The sequence below is a fragment of the Chiloscyllium punctatum genome, chromosome 4, assembly GCF_047496795.1.
Source record: "Chiloscyllium punctatum isolate Juve2018m chromosome 4, sChiPun1.3, whole genome shotgun sequence".
In the NCBI taxonomy this organism is placed as follows: Eukaryota; Metazoa; Chordata; class Chondrichthyes; order Orectolobiformes; family Hemiscylliidae; genus Chiloscyllium; species Chiloscyllium punctatum.
In genome coordinates this window covers 5,285,750-5,304,018 of record NC_092742.1, presented here as the reverse complement: position 1 = coordinate 5,304,018, position 18,269 = coordinate 5,285,750, and the positions used below count along the sequence as shown (strand labels likewise).

The following is an 18,269-nucleotide window of genomic DNA, read 5'->3' as shown; positions in this document are numbered from 1 at the left end:
CAGTGGGGCGTATCAGGGTTTACAGTGGGGTGTATTGGGATTGACAGTGGGGTGTATCTGGGTTTAACAGTGGGGTGTATCGGGGTTTACAGTGGAGGGTATCAGGGTTTACAGTGGTGTGTATCGGCGTTTACAGTGGGGTGTATCAGGGTTTACAGTGGGGTGTATCAGCAATTACAATGGGGTGTATCAGGGTTTACAGTGGGGTCTATCGGGGTTTACAATGGGGTGTATCGGGGTTTACAGTGAGGTGTATCGGGTTTACAGTGGGATGTATCGGGGTTTACAGTGGGGTGTATCAGGGATTTACAGTGGGGTGTGAAATCACAAATGCTGACACGAGATGATTGTGACAGCCACTGGGCCATGGGTACACTTTGACGAAGACAGTGATGGTGAGTCAATGTTTCTCGGAGGCATTAGGCTGTCTCACCGTCGCTACGTGTTCTAACTCTGCGAGTTGCACGTCAATCTTTTGTTGCAGGGTGGAAGTCCCTTTCTGGAGCTGATTGAGTCTCTCCATCATATCCTCGGTCTGGTACAGCACTGACAGCTCCTTCAGTCTGAACACAACATCTTGCAGACCTTGCTGCTTCTGTTTGCCACTGTGAGCCAGCACCTTTCAAAAACAAGTCACAATTCAAACAGAGGAAGAGGAGGAATCGATTCTCAATCCATTCAAAACATCAGACAACTGCAAATCGAAAAGCAAAGACGATCATTAAAAAGAGGAGCAAGTTACTGTAGATGCTGGAATCTGTACTAAAAACACCAAGTGCTGGAGATCACAGCAGCTCAGGGTAATGTCCATGGAGAGCATCTGACGTTTTGGGTCCAACTGATTCTTCATTCAGCTCTGATGGAGAGTCATCTCACCTCGAAATGTTAGCTTGCTCTCTCACCATGGACACTGTCCTTCCCCACAGCCATCTCCGGCATTTTTTGTTTTCACTGAAGTTCATTAAAACTTTGAGACTTGGCACAGACACACTTGGAGCATTATGAGCAGATCCAAGTCTCTGTAAATGGAGCTATTACAACGACATTCACCTGGATAATCTCAGAATTTAGAGGTTCAACCTGTCAGAGTATTCAGGCAAGATGCGAATACTGTTCGCAGGACGTGTACTCTCAGAGCACCCACATCATACAGAGGGACAGATGTGTCTCAGAGTCCCATCTCTGACAGGCTGCACCTTCCAAACAGAATCCCATCTCTGATAGGCTGTATCTCCAAAAGACCTGCATTCCCTCGGCATCCAACAGGACATACCAATAAAATGAGGCCACTCAGCCCTTTCAGCCTGCGCTGCTGTACAATAATTTGGAGGTGCCGGTGTTGGACTGAGGTGGACAAAGTCAGAAGTCACATGACATCAGGTTATATCATTCAGGTGACGAAGGGGCAACACTCTGAAAGCTTATGATTTTAAATGAAGCTGTTGGGCTTTAACCTGGTGTCATGTGACTTCTGACTTTGCTGTTCAATACGATGATGGCTGGTCTGATTTTAATCACAACTCTAACTTCCTGTTCACTCCCTGATAATCTTTGGTCATCAAGAATTGATCTGCTTCTGCTTTGAACATATTTAAAGATTCTGCATTCACAGCAATTGGAAAAAGGGAATTCCAAAGACTCACAGCCCTCAGAGACACAGGTTTCCTCCTCTCTGTTTTAAAGGGACACCTCCACACTTTCCCCACTCACTGAACGTCCCCTTATCCCGTCACTTTCCTCACTCACTGAACCTCCCCATATCCCTCAATTTCCCCACTCACTGAACCTCTCCATATCCCTCACTTTCCCCACTCACTGAACTTCCCCATATCCCTCACTTTCCCCACTCACTGAACCTCCCCATGTCCCTCACTTTCCCCACTCACTGAACCTCCCCATATCCCTCACTTTCCCCACTCACTGAACCTCCCCATGTCCCTCACTTTCCCCACTCACTGAACCTCCCCATATCCCTCACTTTCCCCACTCACTGAACCTCCCCATGTCCCTCACTTTCCCCACTCACTGAACCTCCCCATATCCCTAATTTTCCCCACTCACTGAATCTACTCTTAACCCTCACTTTCCCCACTCACTGAACGTCCCCTTATCCCGTCACTTTCCTCACTCACTGAACCTCCCCATATCCCTCAATTTCCCCACTCACTGAACCTCTCCATATCCCTCACTTTCCTCACTCACTGAACCTCCCCATATCCCTCACTTTCCCCACTCACTGAACTTCCCCATATCCCTCACTTTCCCCACTCACTGAACCTCCCCAAATCCCTCACTTTCCCAACTCACTGAACCTCCCCTTATCCCTCACTTTCCCCACTCACTGAACCTCCCCATATCCCTAATTTTCCCCACTCAGTGAATCTACTCTTATCCCTCACTTTCCCCACTCACTGAACCTACTCTTAACCCTCACTTTCCCCACTCACTGAACCGCCCCATATCCCTCACTTTCCTCACTCACTGAACCTCCCCATATCCCTCACTTTCCCCACTCACTGAACCTCCCCATATCCCACACTTTCCCCACTCACTGAACCTCCTCTTATCCCTCACTTTCCTCACTCACTGAACCTCCCCATATCCCTCATTTTCCACACTCACTGTACCTCTCCATATCCCTCACTTTCCCCACTCACTGAACCGAATCTTAACCCTCACTTTCCCCACTCACTGAACCTACCCTTATCCCTCACTTTCCCCACTCACTGAACCTCCCCATATCCCTCAATTTCCTCACTCACTGAACCTCCCCATATCCCTCACTTTCCCCACTCACTGAACCTCCCCATATCCCTCACTTTCCCCACTCACTGAACCTCCCCATATCCTGCACTTTCCCCACTCCCTGAACCTACCCTTATCCCTCACTTTCCCCACTCACTGAACCTCCCCATGTCCCTCACTTTCCCCACTCACTGAATCTACCCTTATCCCTCACTTTCCCCACTCACTGAACCTCCCCATATCCCTCACTTTTCCCACTCACTGAACCTCCCCATATCCCTCACTTTCCCCACTCGCTGAACCTCCCCATATCCCTCACATTCCCCACTCACTGAACCTCCCCTTATCCCTCACTTTCCCCACTCACTGAACCTCCCCTTATCCCTCACTTTCCCCACTCACTGAACCTCCCCATATCCCTCACTTTCCCCACTCACTGAACCTCCCCATGTCCCTCACTTTCCCCACTCACTGAATCTACCCTTATCCCTCACTTTCCCCACTCACTGAACCTCCCCATATCCCTCACTTTTCCCACTCACTGAACCTCCCCATATCCCTCACTTTCCCCACTCGCTGAACCTCCCCATATCCCTCACATTCCCCACTCACTGAACCTCCCCTTATCCCTCACTTTCCCCACTCACTGAACCTCCCCTTATCCCTCACTTTCCCCACTCACTGAACCTCCCCATATCCCTCACTTTCCCCACTCACTGAACCTCCCCATATCCCTCACTTTCCCCACTCGCTGAACCTCCCCATATCCCTCACATTCCCCACTCACTGAACCTCCCCTTATCCCTCACTTTCCCCACTCACTGAACCTCCCCTTATCCCTCACTTTCCCCACTCACTGAACCTCCCCATATCCCTCACTTTCCCCACTCACTGAACCTCCCATTATCCCTCACTTTCCCCACTCACTGAACCGACTCTTAACCCTCACTTTCCCCACTCACTGAACCTACCCTTATCCCTCACTTTCCCCACTCACTGAACCTCCCCATATCCCTCACTTTCCCCACTCACTGAACCTCCCCATATCCCTCACTTTCCCCACTCACTGAACCTCCCCATATCCCTCACTTTCCCCACTCACTGAACCTCCCCATATCCCTCATTTTCCCCACTCACTGAACCTCCCCTTATCCCTCACTTTCCCGACTCACTGAACCTACTCTTAACCCTCACTTTCCCCAGTGAACCTCCCATTATCCCTCACTTTCCCCACTCACTGAACCTCCCCTTATCGCTCACTTTTCCCACTCAATGAACCTCCCCATATCCCTCACTTTCCTCACTCACTGAACCTCCCCATATCCCTCACTTTCCCCACTCACTGAACTTCCCTTAACCCTCACTTTCCCCACTCACTGAACCTCCCCATATCCCTCACTTTCCCCACTCACTGAACCTCCCCATATCCCTCACTTTCCCCACTCACTGAACCTCCCCATATCCCTCACTTTCCCCACTCAATGAACCTCCCTATATCCCTCACTTTCCCCACTCACTGAACCTCCCCATATCCCGCACTTTCCCCACTCACTGAACCTACCCTTATCCCTCACTTTCCCCACTCACTGAACCTCCCCATATCCCTCACTTTCCCCACTCACTGAACCTCCCCATATCCCTAATTTTCCCCACTCACTGAACCTCCCCATATCACTCACTTTCCACACTCACTGAACCTCTCCATATCCCTCACTTTCCCCACTCACTGAACCTCCCCAAATCCCTCACTTTCCCCACTCACTGAACCCCTCCATATCCCTCACATTCCCCACTCACTGAACCTACCCTTAACCCTCACTTTTCCCACTCACTTGAACCTACTCTTATCCCTCACTTTCCCCACTCACTGAACCTCCCCTTAACCCTCACTTTCCCCACTCATGAACCTCCCCATATCCCTCACTTTCCCCACTCACTGAACCTCCCCATATCCCTCACTTTGCCCACTCACTGAACCTCTACTTATCCCTCACTTTCTCCACTCACTGAACCTCCCTATATCCCTCACTTTCACGACTCACTGAATCTACTCTTAACCCTCACTTTCCCCAGTGAACCTCCCATTATCCCTCACTTTCCCCACTCACTGAACCTCCCCTTATCCCTCACGTTCCCCACTCACTGAACCTCGCCTTATCCCTCACTTTCCCCACTCACTGAACCTCTCCATATCCCTCACTTTCCCCACTCACTGAACCTACCCTTATCCCTCACTTTCCCCACTCACTGAACCTACCCTTATCCCTCACTTTCCCCACTCACTGAACCTCCTCTTAACCCTCACTTTCCCCACTCACTGAACCTCCCCATATCCCTCACTTTCCCCACTCACTGAACCTCCCCATATCCCTCACTTTTCCCACTCAATGAACCTCCCCATATCCCTCACTTTTCCCACTCAATGAACCTCCCCATATCCCTCACTTTTCCCACTCAATGAACCTCCCCATATCCCTCACTTTCCTCACTCACTGAACCTCCCCATATCCCTCACTTTCCCCACTCACTGAACCTCCCCTTAACCCTCACTTTCCCCACTCACTGAACCTCCCCATATCCCTCACTTTCCCCACTCACTGAACCTCCCCATATCCCTCACTTTCCCCACTCAATGAACCTCCCTATATCCCTCACTTTCCCCACTCACTGAACCTCCCCATATCCCTCACTTTCCCCACTCACTGAACCTCCCCTTATCCCTCACTTTCCCCACTCTCTGAACCTACTCTTAACACTCACTTTCCCCACTCACTGAACCTCCCCATATCCCTCACTTTCCCCACTCACTGAACCTCTCCTTATCCCTCACTTTCTCCACTCACTGAACCTCCCCATATCCCTCACTTTCCCCACTCCCTGAACCTCCCCATATCCCTCACTTTCCCCACTCACTGAACCTCCCCTTATCCCTCACGTTCCCCACTCACTGAACCTCCCCTTATCCCTCACTTTCCCCACTCACTGAACCTCTCCATATCCCTCACTTTCCCCACTCACTGAACCTACCCTTATCCCTCACTTTCCCCACTCAGTGAACCTACCCTTATCCCTCACTTTCCCCACTCACTGAACCTCCTCTTAACCCTCACTTTCCCCACTCACTGAACCTCCCCATATCCCTCACTTTCCCCACTCACTGAACCTCCCCATATCCCTCACTTTTCCCACTCAATGAACCTCCCCATATCCCTCACTTTTCCCACTCAATGAACCTCCCCATATCCCTCACTTTTCCCACTCAATGAACCTCCCCATATCCCTCACTTTCCTCACTCACTGAACCTCCCCATATCCCTCACTTTCCCCACTCACTGAAACTACCCTTATCCCTCACTTTCCCCACTCACTGAACCTCCTCTTAACCCTCACTTTCCCCACTCACTGAACCTCCCTATATCCCTCACTTTCCCCACTCACTGAACCTCCCCATATCCCTCACTTTCCCCACTCACTGAACCTCCCCATATCCCTCACTTTTCCCACTCAATGAACCTCCCCATATCCCTCACTTTCCTCACTCACTGAACCTCCCCATATCCCTCACTTTCCCCACTCACTGAACTTCCCTTAACCCTCACTTTCTCCACTCACTGAACCTCCCCTTATCCCTCACTTTCCTCACTCACTGAACCTCCCCATATCCCTCACTTTCCCCACTCACTGAACCTCCCCATATCCCTCACTTTCCCCACTCACTGAACCTCCCCATATCCCTCACTTTCCCCACTCACTGAACCTCCCCATATCCCTCACTTTCCCCACTCACTGAACCTCCCCATATCCCTCACTTTCCCCACTCACTGAACCTCCCCATATCCCTCACTTTCCCCACTCACTGAACCTCCCCATATCCCTAATTTTCCCCACTCACTGAACCTCCCCATATCACTCACTTTCCACACTCACTGAACCTCTCCATATCCCTCACTTTCCCCACTCACTGAACCTCCCCAAATCCCTCACTTTTCCCACTCACTTGAACCTACTCTTATCCCTCACTTTCCCCACTCACTGAACCTCCCCTTAACCCTCACTTTCCCCACTCATGAACCTCCCCATATCCCTCACTTTCCCCACTCACTGAACCTCCCCATATCCCTCACTTTCCCCACTCACTGAACCTCCCCATATCCCTAATTTTCCCCACTCACTGAACCTCTCCATATCCCTCACTTTCCCCACTCACTGAACCTCCCCAAATCCCTCACTTTCCCCACTCACTGAACCCCTCCATATCCCTCACTTTCCCCACTCACTGAACCTACCCTTAACCCTCACTTTTCCCACTCACTTGAACCTACTCTTATCCCTCACTTTCCCCACTCACTGAACCCCTCCATATCCCTCACTTTCCCCACTCATGAACCTCCCCATATCCCTCACTTTCCCCACGCACTGAACCTCCCCATATCCCTCACTTTGCCCACTCACTGAACCTCTACTTATCCCTCACTTTCTCCACTCACTGAACCTCCCTATATCCCTCACTTTCCCCACTCCCTGAACCTCCCCATATCCCTCATTTTCCCCACTCACTGAACCTCCCCTTATCCCTCACTTTCCCGACTCACTGAACCTACTCTTAACCCTCACTTTCCCCAGTGAACATCCCATTATCCCTCACTTTCCCCACTCACTGAACCTCCCCTTATCCCTCACGTTCCCCACTCACTGAACCTCCCCTTATCCCTCACTTTCCCCACTCACTGAACCTCTCCATATCCCTCACTTTTCCCACTCAATGAACCTCCCCATATCCCTCACTTTTCCCACTCAATGAACCTCCCCATATCGCTCACTTTCCCCACTCAATGAACCTCCCTATAACCCTCACTTTCCCCACTCACTGAACCTCCCCAAATCCCTCACTTTTCCCACTCACTTGAACCTACTCTTATCCCTCACTTTCCCCACTCACTGAACCTCCCCTTAACCCTCACTTTCCCCACTCATGAACCTCCCCATATCCCTCACTTTCCCCACTCACTGAACCTCCCCATATCCCTCACTTTCCCCACTCACTGAACCTCCCCATATCCCTAATTTTCCCCACTCACTGAACCTCCCCATATCACTCACTTTCCACACTCACTGAACCTCTCCATATCCCTCACTTTCCCCACTCACTGAACCTCCCCAAATCCCTCACTTTCCCCACTCACTGAACCTCCCCATATCCCTCACTTTTCCCACTCAATGAACCTCCCCATATCCCTCACTTTTCCCACTCAATGAACCTCCCCATATCCCTCACTTTTCCCACTCAATGAACCTCCCCATATCCCTCACTTTCCTCACTCACTGAACCTCCCCTTATCCCTCACTTTCCCCACTCACTGAACCTCCCCTTAACCCTCACTTTCCCCACTCACTGAACCTCCCCTTATCCCTCACTTTCCCCACTCACTGAACCTCCCCTTAACCCTCACTTTCCCCACTCACTGAACCTCCCCATATCCCTCACTTTCCCCACTCACTGAACCTCCCCATATCCCTCACTTTCCCCACGCACTGAACCTCCCCATATCCCGCACTTTCCCCACTCAATGAACCTCCCCATATCCCTCACTTTCCCCACTCACTGAACCTCCCCATATCCCTCACTTTCCCCACTCACTGAACCTCTACTTATCCCTCACTTTCTCCACTCACTGAACCTCCCCATATCCCTCACTTTCCCCACTCCCTGAACCTCCCCATATCCCTCATTTTCCCCACTCACTGAAACTCCCCTTATCCCTCACTTTCCCGACTCACTGAACCTACTCTTAACCCTCACTTTCCCCAGTGAATCTCCCATTATCCCTCACTTTCCCCACTCACTGAACCTCCCCTTATCCCTCACGTTCCCCACTCACTGAACCTCCCCTTATCCCTCACTTTCCCCACTCACTTAACCTCTCCATATCCCTCACTTTCCCCACTCACTGAACCTACCCTTATCCCTCACTTTCCCCACTCAGTGAACCTACCCTTATCCCTCACTTTTCCCACTCACTGAACCTCCTCTTAACCCTCACTTTCCCCACTCAATGAACCTCCCCATATCCCTCACTTTTCCCACTCAATGAACCTCCCCATATCCCTCACTTTCCTCACTCACTGAACCTCCCCATATCCCTCACTTTCCCCACTCACTGAAACTACCCTTATCCCTCACTTTCCCCACTCACTGAACCTCCTCTTAACCCTCACTTTCCCCACTCACTGAACCTCCCCATATCCCTCACTTTCCCCACTCACTGAACCTCCCCATATCCCTCACTTTCCCCACTCACTGAACCTCCCCTTAACCCTCACTTTCCCCACTCACTGAACCTCCCCATATCCCTCACTTTCCCCACTCACTGAACCTCCCCATATCCCTCACTTTCCCCACTCAATGAACCTCCCCATATCCCTCACTTTCCCCACTCACTGAACCCCTCCATATCCCTCACTTTCCCCACTCACTGAACCTCCCCTTAACCCTCACTTTCCCCACTCACTGAAACTCCCCATATCCCTCACTTTCCCCACTCACTGAACCTCCCCATATCCCTCACTTTCCCCACTCACTGAACCTCCCCATATCCCTCACTTTCCCCACTCACTGAACCTCCCCTTAACCCTCACTTTCCCCACTCACTGAACCTCCCCATATCCCTCACTTTCCCCACTCACTGAACCTCCCCATATCCCTCACTTTCCCCACTCACTGAACCTCCCCATATCCCTCACTTTCCCCACTTACTGAACCTCCCCATATCCCTCACTTTCCCCACTCAATGAACCTCCCCATATCCCTCACTTTCCCCACTCAATGAACCTCCCTATAACCCTCACTTTCCCCACTCACTGAACCTCCCCATATCCCTCACTTTCCCCACTCAATGAACCTCCCTATAACCCTCACTTTCCCCACTCACTGAACCTCCCCATATCCCTCACTTTCCCCACTCACTGAACCTCCCCATATCCCTCACTTTCCCCACTCACTGAACCTCCCCATATCCCTCACTTTTCCCACTCAATGAACCTCCCCATATCCCTCACTTTTACCACTCAATGAACCTCCCCATATCCCTCACTTTTCCCACTCAATGAACCTCCCCATATCCCTCACTTTCCTCACTCACTGAACCTCCCCTTATCCCTCACTTTCCCCACTCACTGAACCTCCCCTTAACCCTCACTTTCCCCACTCACTGAACCTCCCCATATCCCTCACTTTCCCCACTCACTGAACCTCCCCATATCCCTCACTTTCCCCACTCAATGAACCTCCCCTTAACCCTCACTTTCCCCACTCACTGAACCTCCCCATATCCCTCACTTTCCCCACTCACTGAACCTCCCCATATCCCGCACTTTCCCCACTCACTGAACCTCCCCATATCCCTCACTTTCCCCACTCACTGAACCTCCCCATATCCCTCACTTTCCCCACTCACTGAACCTCCCCTTATCCCTCACTTTCCCCACTCACTGAACCTCCCCTTAACCCTCACGTTCCCCACTCAATGAACCTCTCCATATCCCTCACTTTCCCCACTCACTGAACCTCCCCATATCCCTCACTTTCCCCACTCACTGAACCTCCCCATATCCCTCACTTTTCCCACTCAATGAACCTCCCCATATCCCTCACTTTCCCCACTCACTGAACCTCCCCTTATCCCTCACTTTCCCCACTCACTGAACCTCCCCATATCCCTCACATTCCCCACTCACTGAACCTCCCTTTATCCCTCACTTTCCCCACTCACTGAACCTCCCTTTATCCCTCACTTTCCCCACTCACTGAACCTCCCTTTATCCCTTTGCAGGCTCCTTCAGTCCTCCTCACAACTCACTTTCTGACCTATCTTTGTGTCATCAACAAATGTAGCCCCACACCTTCAATCCCTTCATCCAGAACACTCCTCTCGACTGTAAAGAGTAGAGGTCCCAGCACTGACCTCTATGGCACATCACTTGTGATTACAATTGACTAACGTGGAGGGTAATGGGGAAAGGGCAGGCAATTGGAAATCTTATGAAGAGGAATACTCTGTATTGTACTGTCACAGTGAACTGGAGTCTGAGTGTCAGCAGCAGTGAGGCATTATCCCGAAATGTATCCTGTCTGGACGGATGCTCATGCCTGGCAGCTCACCTGTAAAGCTAGGAGCTGTTTGTTCACTGTCTTGGCTGATGTGTAGTCCATTTGACTGGAGAGCAGACTCTTGGCATTATTGTTCCATGCTTCTGTAGAGTCAGTGATCTGTTTATACTCCTCCAGGCAGTCAGGAATCTGCTCAAAAATACACAAACGTCCTTCAACAGAGAGATTTTAATGTACCATCCATCAACAGGATGGAATGGGAATCCTGAGGAATTACACTCTTACCAATGGGGCCTCCTAGAATTAGTATCATACATGTCCAGCACAGGGTTCAACACAGAGGAAAGCACCCACTGGACTGAGCCCATCAAACTCTCACCATCTACAAGGCACAAGTCAGGAGTGTGATGGAATACTCCCCACTTGCCCTGGATGGGTGCAGCTCCAACAACACTCAAGAAGCTTGACACCATCCAGGACAAAGCAGCCACTTGATTGGCCCCACATCCACGAACACCCACTCCCTCCCCCACCGATGCTCAGTAACAGCAGTGTGTACCATCTACAAGATGCACTGCAGAAACTCACCAAAGGTCCTCAGACAGCACCTTCCAAACCCACAGCCACTTCCATCTAGAAGGACAAGGGCAGCAGATACATTGGAACACCACCCCCTGCAAGTTCCCTCCGAGCCACTCACCATCCTGACTTGGAAATATATCGCCGTTCCTTCACTGTCACTGGGTCAAATTTCCTGTCTAATGGTATTATAGGTCAACTGACAGCTCGTGGGCAGCAGCGGTTCAGGAAGGCAGCTCATCCCCACCTTCTCAAGGGGCAACTAGGGGTGGGCAATAAATGCTCATCCAGCCAGTGACACCCATTGGCCCACGAATGAATTTTAAACCCCCCCCCCGTGGACAGGTACAGGTTAGATGTAGAATGAAGCTCCCTCAACAGATCCAGTACAGGTTAAAGAGAGGATATTAAACAGAAACAGCAGTGAACAGTGTCAGAGACCATGCCAAGGACCTGTCACCTTGTTGAGGAGGATGGTTCTGCGCTCTGCTGTATGCGAAACATGCTGGTATAGCTGGAGTGGTTCCATGAGATTCTCCATCAGCTGCTGAGCCTGCTCAGGATCCTGCTGTGCCAGCTCCTGCACCTCTGCTTCGAGCTCCGATAGAACGGAGTGCCACTCATCGATCGCACGCCACACTGTCTGTGGGAAGGTTGAGCAGGCATTGAACCCAGGACCCAAACTACATCATCATCCATCAAACACAGTAACAACATGGCAGCCGACACATGGTACTCGGGTGAAACTTTCTGCAGTTTCACTTCCTAAATGTAAAAGGTTAGCTAGTGGCAGAAACACATGCAGAACAGCATTGCTCTGAGAACATGTCATTAATTCCTGGAAATACATCAACTTCAAAATATAGAGAGAACAACGTGACCTGACATCAGAAATAGAACAATGCTGCCCTCTGCTGTCAGGTGAGGTGATCTGCCCCTGGATTATAGGGGCTTTCAGGAGAAGGGACCCCGTACCCCAGTGAGAGTCAGCCCCTTCGGGAGAGGGAGGGAGACCCCGTACCCCAATGAGGGTCAGCCCCTTCGGGAGAGGGAGGGGGACCCCGTACCCCAGTGAGGGTCAGCCCCTTCAGGAGAGGGAGGGGGACCCCGTACCCCAGTGAGGGTCAGCCCCTTCAGGAGAGGGAGGGGGACCCCGTACCCTAGTGAGAGTCAGCCCCTTCGGGAGAGGGAGGGAGACCCTGTACCCCAGTGAGGGTCAGCCCCTTCAGGAGAGGGAGGGGGACCCCGTACCCCAGTGACAGTCAGCCCCTTCAGGAGAGGGAGGGAGACCCCATACCCCAGTGAGAGTCAGCCCCTTCGGGAGAGGGAGGGAGACCCTGTACCCCAGTGAGAGTCAGCCCCTTCAGGAGAGGGAGGGAGACCCCGTACCCCAGTGAGAGTCAGTCCCTTCAGGAGAGGGAGGGAGACCCCGTACCCCAGTGAGGGTCAGCCCCTTCAGGAGAGGGAGGGAGACCCCGTACCCCAGTGAGGGTCAGTCCCTTCAGGAGAGGGAGGGGGACCCCGTACCCCAATGAGGGTCAGCCCCTTCAGGAGAGGGGGGGGACCCTGTACCCCAGTGAGAGTCAGCCCCTTCGGGAGAGGGAGGGGGACCCCGTACCCCAGTGAGAGTCAGCCCCTTCAGGAGAGGGAGGGAGACCCCGTACCCCAGTGAGAGTCAGCCCCTTCAGGAGAGGGAGGGAGACCCCGTACCCCAGTGAGAGTCAGCCCCTTCAGGAGAGGGAGGGAGACCCCGTACCCCAGTGAGAGTCAGCCCCTTCGGGGGAGGGAGGGGGACCCCGTACCCCAGTGAGAGTCAGCCCCTTCAGGAGAGGGAGGTGGACCCTGTACCCCAGTGAGGGTCAGCCCCTTCAGGAGAGGGAGGTGGACCCCGTACCCCAGTGAGAGTCAGCCCCTTCAGGAGAGGGAGGGGACCCCGTACCCCAGTGAGGGGTCAGCCTCTTCAGGAGAGGGAGGGAGACCCCGTACCCCAGTGAGGGTCAGCCCCTTCAGGAGAGGGAGGTGGACCCCGTACCCCAGTGAGAGTCAGTCCCTTCAGGAGAGGGAGGGAGACCCCGTACCCCAGTGAGGGTCAGCCCTTTCAGGATGTTCAGGGGAGAAGTGAGGTGGAATAGTATTCTGATTGCAGTAGTTTGGTGGAGAGTGTTCATTGCTGTACCTTCTGTTGATTCTGGGCCTCACTGTGAGTTTTGCTGCATTGCTTTAGCAGCTTCTCCACCCCGTGAAGTCCATTCGTTATGGATACAATTCTGTGGCTCAGATCCTGCCTTGGGCTGGCCTCCAGCTGACAAGGAAATTCAAAAAGGTCATCTTTGAGCTGACTGATGTGTTTTGCCGCGCTCCATGCTCTCCCATTTGTTCTGACAATGCTCCCTGACACATTATATTCTTCAGAACCAACATGGGTTAGTCTCATGTTATAATGTCATTACCAGCTCAGTGTCAGGGATCATAAACTTTCAAATAGTTTTAATTTGTGAAGGAATAAGTAGTAAACAAGTGGTCAACTGGGAATACTTTACTGGATGGGTGCAACTCCAACATTCAGGAAGGTGACACCATCCAGGACAAAGCAGCCACTTGACTGATACCACATTGGCAGAGGAGGGAACGGCCTAGTGGTATTATCACTACACTATTATTCCTGATGAAGGGCTTTCCCGAAACGTCAATTTCGCTGCTCCTTGGATGCTGCCTGAACTGCTGTGCTCTTCCAGCACCACTAATCCAGAATATTAATCCTGAGAGTTAGGGACCCAGGTTCAAATCCTGCCACAGCACATGGTATAGTTTAAACTTAAATAAAATCTGGAAGGAAGAGCCTAATGTTGGCTGTGAATTGATTTTTGGAGGGAAAACCCATCTGGTTCACTAATGTCCCTGAAGGAAGAAATCTATCATCCTTACCTGGTCTGGCCTACACATGATTCCAGACTCCAGGAATGTGGCTGACTTTTAACTGCCCTGTGGCTTGGCCGTGACACCCTCATCCATGTGAATTAATTTTTAAAAAATCTATATTCACTCCCCCCCAGCACAAACGCTCAGTAGCAGCAGTGTGTACCATCTACAAGATGCCCTGCAGAAACTCACCAAAGATCCTCAGGCAGCACCTTCCAAACCCACAACCACTTCCATCTAGAAGGACCAGGGCAGCAGATACATGGGAACACCACCCCCTGGAAGTTCCCCTCCAAACCACTCACCATCCCGACTTGGAAATATATCATCGTTCCTTCAGTGTCACTGGGTCAAAATCCTGGAATTCCCTACCTCAGGGCATTGTGACTTTACCTACAGTACGTGGACTGCAGCGGGTCAAGAAGGCAGCTCACCCCCACCTTCTCCAGAAGCAACTAAGGACAGGCAATAAATGCTGGGCCCAGCCAGTGATATTGAAGGGCTTTTGCCCGAAATGTCGATATTTCCTGCTCCTCGGATGCTGCCTGACCTGCTGCGCTTTTCCAGCACCACTCTAATCTTGACTCTGATCTCCAGCATCTGCACTTCTGCCCAGCCAGTGATGTCAGAGGTCAAGGGTTGAAATCCCAGACAAGAACATTAAACAGTTGATTCTGGTGAATGTAAAACATCACAGGGAAACAGATTTATTTCATTGCTGTTAATGGTTGGGATCTTGCTATACATAAAGTGGTCATCCAAACTGTGATGACATTCCATCAAGTGTGTCACTGACATCGAAGATGGTGAACAGGAGAAAGCTGCTGGAGAAATTAAAGCCTCACCTTAGCTCCCATGTCTGTCAGTGCGGTGCTGGTCTCCTGGATGCGAGTGGCGATCTCTGAGGGAACGTCCTGCTCTGAGTACCTGCTCTGCAGCTGGCCGCTAAGTTCTGCCATTGCCTGGCGCCGGGCACTTACCCCTGCTCGGAGTTGCTATGGGCAACAGAGTAGAATGAATACGTGTGCCCCCCGGGCAGTCAGGTCTATGCTTTCAAACAAAACCACACAGGGGTTCACACAAAACCAGAAACCACCTGAAGATCCACAGTCATCAAGCACAGGAGGTTATAGGGACTGATCAGGTCAACCATGGATTACATTGAGCTTCTAATTCACACATTTGTATGTGACTGTGCCAGCCGTTTGAGGGAGCTCTCCTTTCACTGGTCTTCCCTGGTGTTTTCCATGCCCCTGGTAGTTTTCACTTGCCAAGTATTTATAAAACCATATAACCCCTCCATTGTAGAAGCAGGCCTTTCAGCCCTTCAAGTCCACACTGACCTTCTGAAGATCATCCCACGCAGACCCAGACCCATCTTTCATGGCTTACCCACCTAGTCTGCACATCCTTGGGCACTGTGAAACCCACACAGACACGGGGAGAACATGCAAACCCCACATAGACAGTCACCTGAGGCTGGAATCGAACCCAGGTCCCGTGAGGTAGCTGTGCTAACCACTGACCCACTGTGTCATCCTAGCTTCCAAAATTCCTTTCCAAACATTGCTGTTGTATGTTTCAGGTGCTCTATTTTGGCAGTAAGGGTACAGAAGGTTAACATAGACAAAATGCCACCATTCTGAACAATGTGCTGGAATGGGACCTGGGCGTGCGTGTTTGAAAGTATTGCAACATGAAGGGTGTTTCAGGAACATGTGGGAGCATGGCGCTCTGAGATATAGAGATAGACAAACACCAAGAGGAAACACTGATGCTTTGTGAAGCCCTGGATATAAACCACGACCAGGGCGTGTGTCCAGCGCTGGGTGCCACACTTTCAGAAAGATGCTCACATCCTTCAAAAGGTTCTCAAAGGGACTTACAAAAATGATTATGGGGACAAAGGATTTTAGTCACAATGCAAATATAGAAACGTAGGAAATAGGAGCAGCAGCAGGCCACTCGGCCCTTCAATCCTGCTCCACTATTCCAATATGATCATGGCTGATCAGCCCCCATACCCTAAGATCCCTTTAGTCCTAAGAACTATACCGAACTCCTTCCTGAAAGAGTCAATGTTTGGCCTCAACTGCTTTCTATGACAGAGAATTCCACAGGGTCCTCACTCTCTGGGTGAAGACATTTCTCCTCATCCCTGTCCGAAATGGCCCACCCCAAATCCTTAGAAGGTGACCCCCTGGGTCTTGACTCTCTGGTCATCAGAACATCCTTCCTGCCTTTACCCTATCCAGCCCTATTAGCATTTATAGGTTTCTATGAGATCCCCTTGTAAATGCCAGTAGATGACTGACCCAGTCCCTGAGCCATCACCATCCAGTAGGATAAGGGCAGCAGGTACATCAGAACAGCACCACCTGCACGCTCCCACCCAAATCCTGCAACTTCCTTCTTCAGGGCACTGTGAGTGCCCCCTACACCAAATGGTTGAAGTCAACCACCACCTTAGCAAGGGGCAATTAGGGACAGGCAGTTAATACTGGTCCAGTGACAATGAAAAGTAAATGCTGATGGTACAAGATCTAGAGAGGCACCGAGTTAAGGTTTTGAGCAAGAGATGTGTGGGATGTGAAGAAGGACATTCTTACACTGCACCTGGTAATGACCAGCTCTCACTGCCCAAGAGGTTGGGCTGGGAGGGGAGCAGGCAGCACTGAACAATTCCAAAAGGAAACTGACCAAATACTGGAGGGAAATAATCCTGTGGGAGGGGGATGCAGGGGAGTTAATTATCCTGTGGGGGGGAGGGGGCAAGTGCAGGGGAATTGATAATCCTGTGGGGAGTGTGGGAGGTAGTGCAGTAGAATTGGTTGGATTGCTACATGGCAAACTAGTCGGGACTCAATGACCTGAATGGCCTCCTTCAGTGCTGTAAGTGTGTGAGTGAAACCTCACCCATCGTCCTTTTCGGCAGCACGTTCCAAATCACAACAACTCGCTCTGTAAAAGAACCTCTCATCTCCAGCCCAGGATCTTTCACCTATTGTCTTGAATCTACTGTTACTGACCCTCTGCCAATGGAAACAGTATCTCCTTGTTTACTCTATCACTTTCTCCACAAATGGGAGAATGGAAAAGAAGCCTCAGTTTCTGGTCTTTTTATTTGAAAGCTAAAGACAACGGGGCAAAGAGAACTAAAAGCCATTGATTGATATGCACAGCTTGCAGCTGAACCTACTCGGTGTATTCATCAGTCTGAATATTAAAAAACACAGCACTCCTGCTCAAATTCCACTTCACCTCCACTGCACAAAACCAACACATTCAGCTTCTGTTCCAAATTCACTGAATGTAATGATGATCTTTGAAAGGCCAGTTACAAGAGGTGGCTGATCAGGCAAAGCATTTGAACAGCAGGTCAGCTGTATGGCCTCTATAAATAACTCGATCTATCAATCCCTCCAAAGCTCTCAGGTCGACCCCAGCCCGGAACCCACTCTCAAGCATCGGGTATTCACAGAATTGCAGAATGGTTACAACACAAATCAGGCCATTTCGCCCATCATGTCTGTGCTGGCACATTGAAGGAACAAACCTGAGTGTCACTCCCCTGTCTTCTCCCTCTACCACTGCACAGTCTTCCTATCCAGATAATGGTTCAATTTCCTCACGAGTGACTCGATTGAACCTGCCTCCACAACACTCTCAGGCAGCGCATCCCAAACTCAAACCATTCACTGGGTGAGAATGTTCCTCCTGACGGTTTATTTTGCCAATCCACTAAACCTGGTTCTGAACCCCTGCTCCAAGGGGAACAGCATCTCCCTTATGGTCCAGACCCCTCAATTCTGAACACCTCTGTCAGATCTCATCTCAACTTTCTCCTCTCTAACAATCTCAACGTCTCCAAACTATCCACATAACCAAAGTTCCTCATCCTGGAACCATTCTTGTGAAT

The 18,269-nt window shown here is 51.0% G+C and overlaps 1 protein-coding gene across 6 annotated transcripts in view; it reads right to left on the bottom strand.

The window, feature by feature from the left end:
• The window catches only part of LOC140476049 (uncharacterized), a 452,737-nt gene that overhangs the window by 289,358 nt on the left and 145,110 nt on the right, over nt 1-18,269 (bottom strand). For all 6 annotated transcript variants that reach the window (XM_072568002.1, XM_072568006.1, XM_072568005.1 and 3 more), the window contains 5 exons: nt 15,196-15,345; nt 13,608-13,733; nt 11,892-12,074; nt 10,904-11,041; nt 434-619 (listed from right to left, as the gene is read on the bottom strand). In XM_072568002.1, the coding sequence (XP_072424103.1) occupies nt 434-619; nt 10,904-11,041; nt 11,892-12,074; nt 13,608-13,733; nt 15,196-15,345 (783 nt within the window). The remainder of the gene's footprint in view (nt 1-433; nt 620-10,903; nt 11,042-11,891; nt 12,075-13,607; nt 13,734-15,195; nt 15,346-18,269) is intronic.